The 17007-nt window shown below is 35.7% G+C and overlaps 2 protein-coding genes across 2 annotated transcripts in view; one reads left to right on the plus strand and one right to left on the minus strand.

Annotated features, from left to right (window-relative positions):
- LOC113229817 (muscarinic acetylcholine receptor DM1-like) overlaps positions 1-17007 on the minus strand; it is a 108369-nt gene that overhangs the window by 74620 nt on the left and 16742 nt on the right. The window lies entirely within an intron of this gene.
- LOC113229391 (cholinesterase 1-like) lies at positions 2837-5054 on the plus strand. The gene is made up of 2 exons (XM_026462962.1): positions 2837-4155; positions 4339-5054. The coding sequence occupies exons 1-2, from the start codon at positions 2912-2914 to the stop codon at positions 4514-4516; spliced, it is 1422 nt and encodes a 473-aa protein (XP_026318747.1). The 5' UTR covers positions 2837-2911; the 3' UTR covers positions 4517-5054.

A 17007-nucleotide genomic window follows, 5' to 3' on the forward strand; every position in this document is an offset into this window, starting at 1 on the left:
TATAAGTAATAAATAAATCTTTTATAAATAAAGTAATAAATATTTTAGATTTTGTTAACCGATTTCAAAAAAAGGAGGAGGTTCTCAATTCGTTTGTATTTTTTTTGTATGTATGTTACGCGATTTGTGAACGGATTTTAATAATTCTTTTTTTTTGTTGGAAAAAGGTTACTTCAGTATTGGTCTTATTTAAATTTGAAGAAAATATTCCACCTCTAAGGGTGGCAAACTAGGGGATGAATCCGTTTTCGCGCACTTTCCGGTAACCGATTTCAATAAAACTTGGCAAATAGATGTAATTCCACAAACTTTTGAGTTCGGTTTGTTCTCATAAAAAAGTTACATTAAATAAATAAACAACGCACACACTCAACATAGCCCCGCACTAGGGAAACCCTGTGTCGCGGGTGCCATGGACACACACATAGACAACCACAAATTACACCCAAACTCACGAGATAAATAAATGTAGGCCATACAAACATTTCTCCCGGCCCGGCATGGTAACCATTCGGCCACGGAGGCAGTTATGTATTATTGCATATTACGTCATATTTACCTCAGTATATCCGCTTGTTAATTGGCAATGTGTTCTTCACACTGACTATGACAATGTCAGCGAAGGCTATGTAATAACAATAATAATTAGTTTTTTTGCTTAAAACATGGTAACAGAAGATGTAACGATAAGAGGCGATGCCAGTACAAACATGTTTCGCTTATAATCATTGACTTACAAATAAATGGACGGAGGGTCTAATACAAAAACCACGAAAAAAATGTCCCAAGTCAACCTATTCGAAATTTAAATTGTAATGTCATCGCAGTATCGCGCTGTCAGTAGAACAAATGAAGACTAAAGAGGAGTTTGGCGCTCTGTATACGATTTTAGCGCCTTACAAGTGCGGACACTTTTCAGCGCGGACCCGACGTCCATATAATTGTAAGTCAATGCTTATAATGTCTAGTTTTTTGAAGCATGCAAATGTCTGGTTTTTGTAACAAGGATCGAGCGCCTGACTAATTTTTAAAAAGATTTCTTATTTGAATAGATTTTAAAAAAAGAGATCTTTTAAAAAGATTAAATACACCCTCAATCGCAGAGCTGATGTACATTAACGATCACTTTTGTTTATGATATTTAATTCTCATTTTACTGTGTTGTTTATTCTATTGTTTACAATATAGTTAATCAATGCACCAATCATTGATGTAAATATCGTCTGATTTCTTTATAAAGCGGATTGAGCTTAAAACTAGTAAACTTGCTGTTTCTAAAGTATTTTCCTTTTTCTTGAGATCCTATATGATATAACATTTTCACACAAATATACTAGGTACAGAAATAGACAATTTAAACTAGGTTTCGACACAATTTGAGGACTTTTACTTATTTAAAAGCTTTTTTAAACTTGGAGCAATACTTCAAAATGTTTTATGTCGAATTTTATTTTTATGCAGGTTTAATATACGCAGCAGTAAAACTATAAGGCATGAAAAATAATGACTATGCATCAGATTTAATTTAATTTAATTGCAATAACGTCGAGAATTGCACATATTAGGCTCACTTCAGTCCTTTCAATGAAAAAACATTCTTCTGTAAAGTTGAAAATTTGGATTTACGATTATTTACGTAGAAGGGATCGATCTGTCAAAGTATCATACATAATATTATGTGCCTTCGAGGATTGAAACTGTTAGCATTTTATTCAGTATCACATAAATAAATAAATAAATAAATAAAAAAATATAGTATTCTGTAGCCGAGTCATAGACACATTTGCCATGTTTTGTTTATCATTAATGTACATTTTCTTCCTTCTTTCATTATATTGCGTGACAATGAAATATTTTTGATTTTGCTAATATTTATCTTCAATCATATTTTATACAAGAATTAATTAATTAATTTAGCATTACGTAGAGAAAATAATATACACATGCTTAACAAAGATTTGAAATATAAATTTTCTACTTTTCACATCGTTGTTTTCACTCTTAAACGGGGAATGGAGAACCCTTGGGCCTCATGCCCAGGTGGCTGGCAAAGTTTCCCCTTTGAATAACTCATTGCCGGTGGAAGCAGCTGCTAGCTTTCTGGTAACTGCAAGCTTTGATGACGCGAACTTAAAGCTCCTAAAGCTTAAAGGCCAACGATATCTATGTAAGTCTTTGTAGCAAAGAGTTTTAGAGGAACAAAATTTCTTCCGCAAAAAGCAGAAAGCGGTAGTACTGGCGGAGTTTGACTTATTAACATGATAAAAATTGGTCAAACCCCAAGTAATAACCTTATTTTTTTATTGCAATGTCAACTAAGGAAAAGATCATTTGTTATTTTTTTCAAAAAAAGCAATAAAATTGCACACATGTTAACACTGCCCTTTAGATGGAAGAACCGTTTCCTTATGCTCCAACTGGGTGCTCCTACTGGTAGGAGCATGAAAACGAATATGTCCTTATGTTCCTACCGTGACGTCGTATCTAATAAGTACACTGAACTAGAATAAAAAAATATCAAAATAAAAAAGTCTAAAGCATCTTTATTTCATAGGTAAGAAGAAAATTACACTTGAAATCGTCACTTTGCGCTCTTTTGTAAGGCAGATTCCCCTGAGAAGAATGATCAAGAAACCCTAGGGGTTGCTCTTTAAAATTAATACCTATATTATAGTAATTTAACCGTACTTACAGAAATCATTCATCATTGCAAAATAGTAAAGAAACAACAGCTTACATGAATTTACCCCTGTTTTCTTAAATTACAAATTCATAATTGGCATCAGTTAATACCTCTGCATAAAAACTAATCAATAAATTAAATAAATATTTTCAGGCTCCGCAACCACTGAAACCATGGTCTGGGGTACGCAGTGCCAAGGAACACGGACCAATATCTTATCAAGTAGATATGATAATACCTGGTTCAAAGCCAGAGGGGAGCGAAGATTGCCTATATCTTAATGTATACACACCAGATATAAAACCATCGTCATCACTTCCAATAATGGTTTTCATACATGGAGGAGGGTTTATGTGCGGCAGTGGCAATGATAATATATATGGACCTGAGTTTCTTGTCAAAGAAAATGTGGTGCTTGTTACTATCAATTATAGAGTCGACATTCTAGGCTTTCTTTGCCTTGACACTGAGGAGATACCCGGTAACGCGGGCATGAAAGATCAAGTTGCTGCGCTCAGGTGGATCAAGAAAAATATTAGCAATTTTGGAGGTGATCCCGATAACATCACCATTTTTGGAGAAAGCGCTGGAGCAGCTAGTGTTGTATTCCATTTGATATCGCCTATGAGTAAAGGATTATTTAAAAGAGCTATTGCTCAAAGTGGTTCTGCCACTTGCTTTTGGGCGCAAAGTTTTGAACCTCGTGAAAGAGCTATAGCTTTCGCGCGGAAATTAGGATTCCATTCCCAGGACATCGACGAACTTACGATGTTTTTCAAATCTCAACCTAAAGAGAATCTTGTCCAACTTAAAGCGCACATAACACTCTCTGAAAAAGCAAAGGAGTCAAATGAACCGCAGTTAAATATTGTCGATGAAAAGGAATTCGGTGACAACGAAAGATTTTTCTACGGAGATGTCAATGATGCTCTACGAAACGGAATTCATGAGGGAGTACAAGTTATAGCGGGCTACTGTGAACACGAAGGACTCATGGGGTTGTATGGTGTCGATATACAAAAGATGCTTGAACAGGCAAATTATTACAATGATTTTCTTGTCCCTAAAGAAATTGTAATTAATTGTCCTTTACGTGAAGTTCTAGAAGTAGGAAGGATGATGAAAAACTTTTACTTTGGCAAAAATAAAGTTTCTATGGAAAACTTGGAACAATTAGTCAAGTTCATCGGAATGAATATGTTTAACTATCAGATAGTACAATTTTCAAAAATGATATGTAAGAAGAACAAAGCATTGTTTTATAAATTTACTTGCACTTCTGAGTTGAATTTAATGGGACATATTTTCGGCTTCGAAAAGATTTTAGGCGCAAAACCCGTAGTGTGCCACGGGGACGATTTGCCCTATATATTCAACATGAAAATGTTGCCAATAAAAGTTGACCAGAATTCAAAAACTTACAAACTAATTAACAATGTCGTGAAACTTTGGACCAATTTCGCCAAATTCGGGTGAGTTCACAAAATAACTGGTACTAAAAATTTAACCAAATTCATTCAGACCACCGTTTTCCAGTCTCTTCTTAATCTGTAGTCTAGAAATCTTTGTATTTGGATGAAGACAATACGATATCGATCATTAGTGTTGATCGTACGTACACGTATGTATTAAATGTGGATTTTTTCACCTTTCAGGGACCCAACACCAGACGATTCTTTAGGAGCACGCTGGCCACCTTATACTACATCGGAAGAACAATATCTGGACATTGGTAACGAGTTGGTAGTTAGTTCGTCTCCAGACAAAGAACAGGTCGAATACTGGGAAAAGCTGTTTGAAGAATATTGTCCTTATTATTCTTTTTATGAGTGAAGTTATGTTTTCACCTCTTTTGTATGGTCTAACACGGAGATGCCGTTAAGACAATTATACATTTATTTATTTCACAGATATAAATTAAATTTATACTTTATAGTACCTACTGTTGCCAACGGTCTTGCAACTCCTTGCTGTATTAATATGTTGTGTCGCGTATTGCCTAAAAACAAAATTCATAAAGGAAAACAATTTCACGTGCACGCTAGGGTTGACGCGTCGAGTTTAATTGAAAACATAATCACCACTGGAGTGCCGAATATTGCCGACCGAATATTGAACCGCTCGGGGTGTCCGGGAATATTTATGTGCAATCCGGCCTTTTGTGAGGCTTCTTGTGTTTTGAGGTTAATCGAAATAGAGCGCGCGAATTATTTGAAAATACTTCCATTCTCGAGCTTGTTTACAGCAGACCGGAACAGTGTTTTCATGGCTAAGATATGAACTGAAAATGTTTATGAAAAATCAGGTTTTCTAAGAATTTGTATGTTTAACTAAAAGTGTCTGTTGTTATTTGACTGATATTGGATGCAAACATGAAAGATTTTTATTTCGCTGCTTGAAATCACCAGTCGATTCGGTATACCAAAATTGTATTACAAAATATTATATAAATATACTTTAAAATAAGCCATAACTTTATCAACTTGAACTGAATGATATTGATGGCAATCAGTTCATTTTGCAATGAACAGTCTTTTGTACCGATGTTAATTAGTGGAAGAGTCAAGGTACTAGAAAAAGCGCTAAGCAAACTGGCAACGTCTGATGGAAATTGCACCTTGCGGCATTTGCATACCGTTTAAACTTTCAATATAAAAAGTGATAGTTTGTATATTTTAAGGTGTACTAACGACGAAATTGAAAAGGCGTTATCAATAGCAATGAAAAAGAAAAACAAACTAAGATTTATGTTTGAAAGGATCTTGTCAGACTTTAACAACAAATTGGAACCCTTATATAATCTAAACAGAAAAATATCTTAGTTGAATTGTACAGTGCTATAAGCTTTTCAACATTTTCCTATAGTCTGCAAAATTTTTAATTTTTAAATGCGTATATTTTAAAAAGTATACATATAATATGTGTCTGAATGGTAGCAGGTTGGTTAGGGTGAATAAATTCCGTTATCTTGGTCATGTACTTACTGAAAGTCTTAGTGATAATGATGGTATTGAGCGAGAAAGGATTGGCAATGCGTGGTAATATGTTGGCCAGGAGATTTGAGCTCTATTCATATCAAGTTAAAGTAACGCTCTTTAGGTCGTACTGACAGATACTATATACGTGTAGTTAAGAGTACAATGTCATCCGCGTTCAATATAATGATGTATTTAGAGCTATGTTTAAATTGACAAGACACTGTAGTGCATCTAAAATGATTTTGTTAGCACGTACGGACGGGTTTGCTGCTGTGCATAGAAAGAGGGTTGCTTCTCTTAGACAGAGAGTGCTAGATAGTACTAATGTCATTATAGCTGCTCTAGCTCGTAGTTGCGACTGGTCCATACTGCGACATTGGATTTCAATTATGAATAATTAAGTACCTATTCATTGTATGTAAGAAGTTATATCTAATGCATAACATTTAATTCTAATTTAACATTAGTGTAATTCTACGGATTTGTTATGTCTGAAATATATGTTTATTATTATTTAACAGGAAACTGGCAAACCACGACAATATTATATAATGTAAGTTGAATGTCATCGAGTTCAAATAGTTAAAATGCAATCAACAACAACCACTTGGGCGGAAAGAAGGTAATGGAGGCGTTAAGAGTAGAGACGAAAAGAAGTTTATCAAGCACAATATCTCAATGTCTGTATTTAAAAATTTAATGAAAGATGATGATGCCGGATGTTCCTAACTCTTGCCTTGTAACTTATTTCGTATTTGCATATATTTTCTTGTAGCTTTTACATAATAATATTCTATTGTAAATGCGTGAATAGAGGATACACACAGTATGTAGGTACCATTTCCTTAGGATCATCCAACGCTGAAACAGGAACTACTGAAAATCAGCGTCGATCTCGCCCGAGATAGACATATTACCGAGTCGTATCGTTTTCCTCTTTTGCGTCACTACGCACACTTACTAACTTAAAATTACTTAGTCACAAGTGACTGAGTAATTTAAAACAACAGTTTTAGTCTTAAGTATTAGATTTAAAAGTATATATGAAATTGAGCACAAATTTAATGAATATGAAATTTCTTTCATTCTTTCTTTCCTTCTTCCTTTCTTTCTTTACAATAGAGAACCGGAAGGGTAAGACATTCGGGCGTCTGATCATTTAAAATCAATTGTTGGTTGAAAAATAAACAAATATAATATTTTTTGTATCAAGTGACGGGACAAACAAGTCGTACGCCTGGTAGTGTGCGACACGCCTATTTGTAACAGCTGCAGTGCCAATCAGAGCTTCAAATCGCAAAGATCTTGGGGGCACTGCCACTTCGTCCGCCACCCTGTGACATAAGTTAAGTCCCATGTGCCTGTAAATTCACCAGCACCCTTACCCTTCCAAATCAGAACCCAGTAATGCTCACATTACTGCTTGGCGGTAGAAATAAGTAAGATGACAGTATTTCTACTGCCACTAGATAAGAACCACAAATTAGTTTAACCTTGTTACATCTAAATCTTTTACTTTTTTTAACCGACTTCAAAAAAGGAGGTTCTCAATTCGACTGTATGTCTTTTTTTTTGTATGTATGTTACGCGATAACTCCGGTATTTGTGAACCGATTTTCATGATTCTTTTTTTGTTGGAAAGGGTGTATTTCCATAGTGGTCCCATTTCATTTCGAAGATAATCATCCACCTCAAAGGGTGGCTGTTCACGCATGAAGATTCATTTTTATAAATAGCGCCTAATTTTAACTTAGGAGCAATTACTTTTAGCAATTATTTAGTTGATTTTGCTATTTCTCCAATTCAAGGCGTTTTTCTCTCTATATACTTTGAGTAGTGTCGTAGTGAGAATTTATTTTTATTATCTCCAGTATCAAGTCCTGTATAGTGGCGAACTAGGGGATATTTCAACGAAACTTAGCAAATAGACGTAATTCCACGTACTTTTGAGGTCGGTTTTTTTAGTACTCTGTACTGAGATTATAAATATATGTAGCCGGCTAAGCTCCTGCCATTAGATACGTTATTTTAAAGAACAATAAAAATATTACTACAACAATCTCAATATAATACGTTTTATCAACAAAAGTCACATTTTAAAATCAAGTCCTATAATAAAATATCTACAGTTTTTATATTTATGTCAGCATGCTTCTAAAGGTCATAAATTCAGAAAAGCTCAATGTCACGTAAAACTGTTGAAATAGCTAAAGTAAACTAATTCAAATTCTGCGTTTGGAACTTCAAAATTTTTTTGAGCCGTGTCGATGACTCATCCTATGACATCTAGAGCTGTGTACCAAAAGTACAACTGTTTCTACTGCCGTATTTATAGATACACGTGAATTCTGAATAATAAAGCAATGCAATTCGAAATTTAACATTTCCTGCGCATTTCAGGGCAAAAATAGATTTTATTTCCATATTTCCGAATCCCACACAGACAGCTCTTTTACGTACATTTTTATTGACATCAAAATTGAATGAGAAAGGGCTTCCGCGACACTTTTACTGAACTTGACTATAATATAACAGGCATTGAATAAAGGAGGTTCTCAATTCGGCTGCATTTTTGTGTGTGTCTTACACGATCACTCCGGCATTTGTGAACCGATTTTGATGATTCTTTTTTTGTTACAAAGAAGGTACCTCGGTATTGGTCCCATTTAAATTTGAAAAAAATATTCCACTCACACAGTGGGAAACTAGGGTATGATTCCGGTTCCAGTAACAGAAAACAATAAATCTTGGCAAATAGATGTAATTCCACAAACTATTCAGGTCAGTTTTTTTAATTTCATTTCATTTCATTTCATTTCATTTATTTTGCACTTCACATGGTGTTACAAATAAAACTTACAATTAAATTTGGTACATGCATGTGATACCCTGTTAGGGCGTAGCAAAAACTTTAACACAGTTTGCTAATAAAGTTAATTGCTTATATTGTTGTTTTTGCAATTACAGTCACACATTACTTTTACATTACATTTATGTCTTAAAATAAATTATAATTTGCTCATTAACTAGGTACATACATAAATTTACATTTCAAAATTGTTATAATTTTTAAAAACATTATAATAATAAAAATGTTATAATTATTCTGGATCCAAAATTGAGTATGTTTGTATTCTCAAACAAAAATTTCAACACTATGGGTTTACGAACGCTCATTCACCGCTTAACTGGAGCGGGACACTCTTGTACCGCCGTCGAGAACAGCTTAGGCATTTTGATTAAGTCGCGTAAACCGCTCCACCCGCATCGCTGACGCCACCTGCGCGCCGTAGTCCGCTGTCGTCCAGTTTCTAGCCTTATTATAAGTCACATAGTCGCGGTTTTTCATGGTCGCCACGTGATTATAGTGTTTTAGAAACTTTAGGAGTGGTTCTATCAACCACCGGAATTTAACGTGTTCACTATTGGGATTCCAATCAAAGCCAAAACTCTATGATAATTTAGTTGTCACACTTTTATTGTCCACTGTACGGTACAGAGGAAGTACCTACACAATTTACACAGGTTTACTCGGAACCACTTATGGCGAGGAAAGTTGCTGGAAGCGCACCCGGGTGCTCGACGGTTGCACATTCAAACGTTACGTCATAACATGTGTCCCTACAGAGTTAAAAAAAACTTAAGAGAAAAATATATTATACATCAGCTTCTGCGCACTTGGAAGAAAAAAATCCACAGAAATGAGCCATTTAACACATTCCAATTCTTTCTACTAATAACCTACTTATGTAATTATTGTAAATGATAAATGTGAATCAATATATCTATTTATAAATTTATAATTACAATCACTAGAGTTTCTTACTCATTGTTATAAGAGGTTAATACCTCTTACGAGTAAGTACTGATGTTTAATCAATTTTGGCTCATTGAAATATAATTTATTTACCTTTGAAATGAAAAGTATTTTGAATTTGAATAAGTTTTAAGCATAATTTTTTTTTTTAAAGAGGAATTAATTATGTTTATTTTGATAATACACAGATAAGGTAAAAAACAAAGCAAAAGCTCGAATACTAGAAAGTAAAACTAGGATTTTAAATTATATTAATAAAATTGGGTCCTCGCGGCAAGATGCCCAAGATGCTGGCAACCTTTCCCCTTTGTCTAATGCGTTGGGCAAGGTGGCTGCCGGCGCTTGGGTTTCCCAGACAGTCTATCAATTTTTTCGATAAAATTTTGTACAGATAAAGGGCACTGGGACCTCACGGGCCAAGGCTGTAAATAGGTAGTCGGAGTCGATCTCCTGGTACTTATCATTTATTTGGCATTAATATACTGTATCTTCCCCAGCAACAAAGTAAATATGTATTAGTAACAGTAGAGCACCTTATGTAAGAGTTCATCCAGAGAAGTACCTAGTACCACCTTACCTATTTCTGCCGCCAAGCAGTAATGTGACAATTACTGCGTTCCGGTTTTGAAGGGTAAGGGTGCTGATGAAATTACAGGCACATGACGTCAACTTATGTCTCAGGGTGTCGGGTGCTCATCAGATCTTTGTGATCATACGTGTCACTTACCCAGTCGGACGCACGACTTATTAATCCCGTCACTTACTATTATAAAATATATATACAACTATTCGCTGTACTATATACTAATAGCAGTTAATAGTTGTACTTTCTTATTTAATTGTAGGCTGTTTGTGTTTCTACCTTTGCTTGGAGATAATAATGAAATAAGCGGTGTTTCAAAAGTTGCCAGTTTTGTGTTACGTTGTTTGACGAATAAATTAAAGAAATAATTTAGACACTCCGTTTATGTATTGTCTACAATCTCACATACATCGACTCCTCCTACGTAAACTACCTTATGTCGAAATAGCCAAGTTTGCAGGGGGTGTTTTAATATGAGCATAACTTGTGACTTTAGCATTTCTTAGTTTTATTCGGCAAACTCACATAGAGTATTATAAAATTCTAGATATCGGTTAGATGATCTATTAGATGATCATTCTATGTGAGTAACGTCCTTTGCCGAATAAAACTGTGAAATACTGAAGTCACGTGTTATGCCCATTTCCGTGAATTCAAACCTGTAAGACCCCTGTAGACTAGGCAATTTCGACATACGATACTTTACGTAGGAGGGGTCGATATGTATAATGTACACATACAATTTTACTTATACATATATATATATTTTTAAGTACGATATAATATGAAGACGGCGCAAGGTTCGTGTCCAAGCGCCATTCAGTAATTTTGAGTCACATACAGTTTAGCCTACATCCAACCAAAACTCTCTCCCTAGAGGAGACCCGTGCTCAGCACTGGAAGGTATGTGGATTGACGATGATGATGCTGAAAAACTAAGTAATATATGTATATGGAACAATACTGGGGAACTCTCACTAGTCTACCGTTCCGTTACAACATGTATCAGGTTAGGTACAGCCAAGGGCACATCAAACATGACACTTTGGACTGGCCTTATCGCAAGCGGCATAGAGTTCCTTGTTGCAGTGAAGCGCTGCCATCATATATATTTCTGTCGCCAAATATTAATGTGAGTATTACGGCGATCTAGTTTTGAAGGGTAAGACCGTTTGCGCACACGTCCAAAGTCCGAGAAATGACGGTCACGGGGATCGTTTCATCTCTAGGTGTACAAGTGATATTCGTATTTTTCTCAGATTAGAATCGGACTTAGTGCACAAGTGACACTTGAAGTGGGTCTGAGTTTTCTACATTTGTATAGGGTTTTTCAACAAGAACTTTGTTTTATTGTATTAAGAAAAGTAAGGTTTGGCAATTGTGAATGAATAATGATATCTGATAAATGCTCACCACGACCACAGTTACAGATGTCGATTCTTTCATCAAAGTTTTTAATCACTTTTTGACAAAATGGTGGGTCCATTTCGTTAATCACTTCACGAGCTTTGAGTTTTAAGTCTGCAATCGATTCGATTGGCTCCGTATAGACTCTGTCTTTAACATAACCCCATATAAAATAACCCAGCGGTGTTAAATCACATGATCGAGCTAGCCACTTAACGGCTGAATTTCGTAAAATCTGATCGGGAAATTTGGTTTGCAATAAATTCATTGTTTCGGTGGCTGTGTGACTGAAAGAATATGAATCGGATGTTGGTGAAATTATAGGCACATGAGACTTGTCAACTTATAACTCAGGGTGACGGGACCAGTGGCAGTGCCTCTCAGATTTTTGCGGTTTAAAGCGCAACATGCGCACGATTTATTCATCCCGTTACTCGATCATAAAAAAAGTTAATTGAATTTGAATACCTCAACCGTCTATAGAAATATTTAAGAGAAATAACAAATCAGGACCCGTACCCTTTCAATACCAACTACAATATCCCTGTTTTGCACATAGCGAAAGAAAGCGAACAGATTTGTTTACAAGATGAAAGGTGTTATTCGTTTGCGTCAAAAGTATTGGATAACGGGAAAGACGTAAATTATGGGAAGCAAACATCCGGCGATCGTAGGAAAATAGATCGATAAGTTGAAAACTCTTATCGAAATAAAGGGTTTAGTTTTGATAAACTAGTAAACTCGGTTAACAGATTGAGCTATACAAACTGTGACGTCCTTAAACTGAAATTTGAACACTATGTAAATGACGAAAGATGCAATTAACGACAAAAATCTGACACATGATGATATTTAGTAGCAGCAGAGCTCCTTGTGACAGAGTTTGTTCAGGGTAGTACTGCCACCTTACCAATTGTTACGGTTTTGAAGGCTAAGGGTGCTGGTGAAATTACAGGCACATGGGACTTGTCAAGTTATGTCTCATGGTGACGGGCGCAGTGGCAGTGCCCCTCAGATCTTTGCAGTTTAAAGCTCTGAGTGGCACTGCAACTGTTACGGACAAGCGTGTTGCTTACCACGACTTGTTCGCTCCATCACTAGATATTATATAAAATTACGACCAATGTCACTGTAAACACTTTTGAAAGTATAAACATAAATCTTCAGTAATTTATAAAGAAATGACATTACAATTATATCTGCCAAATTCTTGAGTATGTCATAAATAAAAACAATTAGTTTCAAACAATCTATTTCAGATACTTACAAAATTCAATTTTGAATATTCAATTGATTGCAGACATAAATTTTAGATATTTCCGTCGACTCCAACAAGTCGCCATTTTGTGGTGCTAATAAATTACAAATGGCCGCCAGCGTGTCTTCTCCGTCGTAAATGAGGCAAAGGAATCGAACCATGCAGCCGTATAACCGACTTCAATAAAACAGTAAATCGTAACATTAATTGAAACATTGTCGTTACAATTTTAGAATCTGCTTAAAATGAAATGGTCCTTCTGGAATTTTATTGTTTTGTTTGTATTTGGGTTTATATTGTTTTGACAAAACGACGAACGCAATTAAATTCGACTCGTAAATACTTAGATAGGCTATATAATATATCACGAGCAAATTAAAATGGAAAATCGTTGAAATTGAAGCACGAAATATTTAGAAAATAGCTACAACTGTTCTACGTTCTTAATCTCAAACAGTTAAGACTTCCGCTAATCGGAGTTTTACAACCGTATCAATTTTTTTTTTGTAAAAAATCTTACTCCCACACTAATTGCCTTTTTGTCCCAATGTTTTACAAAGCCGACAAACCGAAAGGTCTACAAGAACAATATCAAGTGAAGTAATATGAAAACTGGGCGAAACCGCGTCTTACTGGATCTCGGATAGGGATGCCACTCCAGACAAAAACCTGCTACAAATACCTTTAACTATAAGACCGCAAATACGAACGGTGGTGCGTTCACGGGGCGTTTAAGGTTTGCACGTACAGTGCGCGCAAAGGTGTGTTTTGTATTGAATACATTTTACACAAGACACGATGTACGCGCAATACTATGGATGCGGATTTTCGTACTACCACCTTACCTGTTTCTGCCGTCAAGCGGTAATATGAGCATTACTGCGTTCCGGTTTTGAAGGTTAAAGGTGCTTGACAAATTACAGCTTTGAACGCTTTCAGTGACACTGCAACTGTTATGGACAGACGTGTCGTTTACCACTAGGGGTTCCGTCACTTGATGTTATATAAAATACCATTGTACTCACAGTGTTAACGACTCAATCACTGTAAATAAAAAGAAATCCCTGTCTTAGTATTTTCAATATGTTCTTTCGTATCCCTGTGTTTATTATGTTTTTTTATTTATTTTAACCTAACCGCGTTTCGTGGTGTGATGACCCTAAACAAGGAAGCCGAAAAATAGAAGGAGAGGGACAGAATTTTTAATTAAATTCTCAAACTGATGCCAAATTATGAATTTTGTTTTAATGGGTTGTTATTATATCAAACTTAAAAGGATGTTTTTTTTAACCTTTGTTTTTCATTTTAGAAGGTTTGTGAAATAACAGAAGCAAAATACCTTTAAAAATAATTGTTTTCCCTAATGGCGAAAACGTTGGTTTTTTAGGCGGAAATTTGATGTTAATGTTGCCCAAGACAAGACCAGCATGAGACTAAACCCAGACAATACTGGGTGCGCAAGACCAATGTTCTTGTCTTGGTATATCGGGTCTTGGTCTAGATCTTGCTACATGACTCCGGCAAATCTTGCACTTTCCTATTACTACTTACCAAATTATCGTATATTATTAGGGGTTAAAGTATGAAATTGCCGTTTTATTGCAATAGGTTCTTTGAATTTTCATAGAATCTTCATGGTTTGAGGTTTTCGAATGAAACTTTTTTCAAATGGTTTCTGTGATTTTTTTTTTTTTTAATTTGAAACATTTGAATATCGACTTTCAATTGTTTTTGTTATTCAATTTAGACAAGAAAGATGGATACTGCGAAAATTCGAGTGATTTTTGGATACGAGTTCCGACGCGGAACTAACGCGGCAGAAACAGCCCGCAATATCAATGCTGCATTTGGAGAGGGGTCTACTAATGAACGCACCGTGCGATTTTGGTTTAAACGCTTTCGTGATGGAAATTTCGACTTAAAGAACGAGCCACGAGGAAGACCGCCCACACAGGTGAATAACGATGAATTAAGAGAGATAGTGGAAGCCGATCCTAGTCAAACTACCCAGGAATTAGCGGCATGGTTTAACGTTACCTTACCCACAATATTGACTCACTTGCGTCAAATCAATAAAATAAAAAAATACGAAAAATGGGTGCCTCATGATTTGACTGATCTGCAGAAAGAAACGCGTGTTGAAACTTGTGTTGCCTTGTTGAACCGGTACAGAAATGAAGGAATATTGGATCGAATTGTAACATGTGATGAAAAGTGGATTCTTTATGATAACCGGAAAAGAAAAATGCAATGGCTGACCCCAGGTCAAATGCCACAACAGTGTCCTAAAGCAAAACTTACCAATAAAAAGGTAATGGTAACTGTTTGATGGTCTCAGCATGGTGTTATTCACTATAGTTTTCTCCGATCTGGTCAAGCAATAACGGCAGATGTCTATTGTGCCGAACTCCGAACCATGTTGACAAAACTAGCAGTAAAACAGCCCCGACTCATGAATCGATCTTCACCATTATTGCTCCACGACAACGCGAGACCTCACACAGCACGAGAAACCATTTTGACCCTTCAGGAACTGCAGTTAGAAACCATTCGTCATCCTCTGTATTCACCAGACCTTGCTCCAACGGACTACCATTTTTTTCGTGATTTGGACAATTATCTACGTGACAAGAAGTTTTCTTCCCAGGAGGCAGTACAAAATGCTTTCACACAGTTTGTGCAGTCTAGATCGTCGGAGTTCTATCGCAAAGGCATTAATAACCTTCCCATTAGATGGCAGCAATGTATAGATAATAATGGCAACTATTTTGATTAAATAAATTTGTTAAAAATTTAAAAAATAAACAATTTAGATTTTCAGTACAAATCGGCAATTTCATACTTTAACCCCTATTATTTTATTATTTTTGCAAAAAGTGACAATGGGTTTGGTTTTAGAACAACGTAGCACAGCAGCTACAAAACACATATTGACCTGGGTATAATGAAAGCCAACCAAATGACAAAAAAAATACTATTATCACATTGGTTGGTTATTATTCTAGGCAAACGTAAAATTCCGTCATAAGATCAATAAATTGTTTATTTAGTTGAGTAAATTATAACCCCACTCGCGGGAGCGCTTCAACTCGTTATTTAGTTTATTTTTTTCACTAACTTGTGCTTTTGTTGGTACACTTTTATCATAGGTACTTATTATTTTATGTATATTAAACTAACTACTAACGAAAACTATGGTTATTGACACAATACATTTACGTGTTATAACAACCAACGTACTATGACTAAATGACGATCTCGGGGGCCCAACGGTTTCAATTATGGACGCTGGAGGAGGAGGTCCCGAGTTCGATCCCCGGTAGGAACAATTTAGGATATGAACTTTTCTGAATTGGTTTTGGTCTGATTGTTTTGGGTAGTACCCCGGAGTAAATTCCGTTGCTCTCGTACTCATAGTACAAGGGATTCCTAACTTTTATCTTAGAAACAATTCTTGTTTTGATACCTATACTAGGAATATTCTATTAATAACGATATTGATTTGAAACAAAATGCATTAAATACCTGACGCCCATGTCTCAGTTTGACGTTACTGCCAAACGCAAGAAAACTCTTAGATTTGGTCTTGTTCCTGCTCAAATCTTGCTGAGTCAGTTTCGGTCTTGCAAAAATGTAAAAACCAGACCAAGACCGATTTTGGAAACACTATTTCATTACATTCAACTTTTTAAAGTCTCCTTGTTAACTCACGAATCTCTCTTCATCTTGCTATAAATTATATCCTAAAATCCTGTACAAAAAAGAAAATAGACTACATTTCTTCCACGATATTTTTACACTATTATCACTCATGCTTGTTGCTATCTGCGTCATAGGGGTTCGTAAAGGTCATATATATAATTATCCATTAATTATTAGCATACACAGGGCAGAATGTTTACTGCATCAACCCATGCACCTACACATAAAAATAAAATGTAGTGTATAGAAATCACGAGATGGGGTACAAACGTTTGAACAGGGTGAATAATAATAATAATAATAATAACGCACACACTCAACATAACCCCGCACTAGGGCAACCCTGTGTCGCGGGTGCCATGGACACACGCATAGACAACCACAAATTACACCCAAACTCACGAGAGAAATAAATGTAGGTCATACAAATATTTCTCCCGGTCCGGGAGTCAAACCTGGGACCTCTGCGTGGCAATCCAGTATGGTAACCGTTCGGCCACGGAGGCAGAATAGAATCAATCGCATGGAGTAATAGGATCACTTACTATTCACCGCTAAAAAAAGACATCTATAGCCATT

Source organism: Hyposmocoma kahamanoa, unplaced genomic scaffold (genome assembly GCF_003589595.1).
Source record: "Hyposmocoma kahamanoa isolate Upper Pololo Valley unplaced genomic scaffold, ASM358959v1 62, whole genome shotgun sequence".
Lineage (NCBI taxonomy): Eukaryota > Metazoa > Arthropoda > Insecta > Lepidoptera > Cosmopterigidae > Hyposmocoma > Hyposmocoma kahamanoa.

Bases quoted from the DNA above. Each gene is read 5' to 3' on its own strand.
- LOC113229391 (XM_026462962.1), top strand. From the start codon at position 2,912: ATGATAATACCTGGTTCAAAGCCAGAGGGGAGCGAAGATTGCCTATAT. The intron at 4,156-4,338 runs GTGAGTTCACAA...TTCACCTTTCAG, and splicing joins ACCAATTTCGCCAAATTCGG to GGACCCAACACCAGACGATT.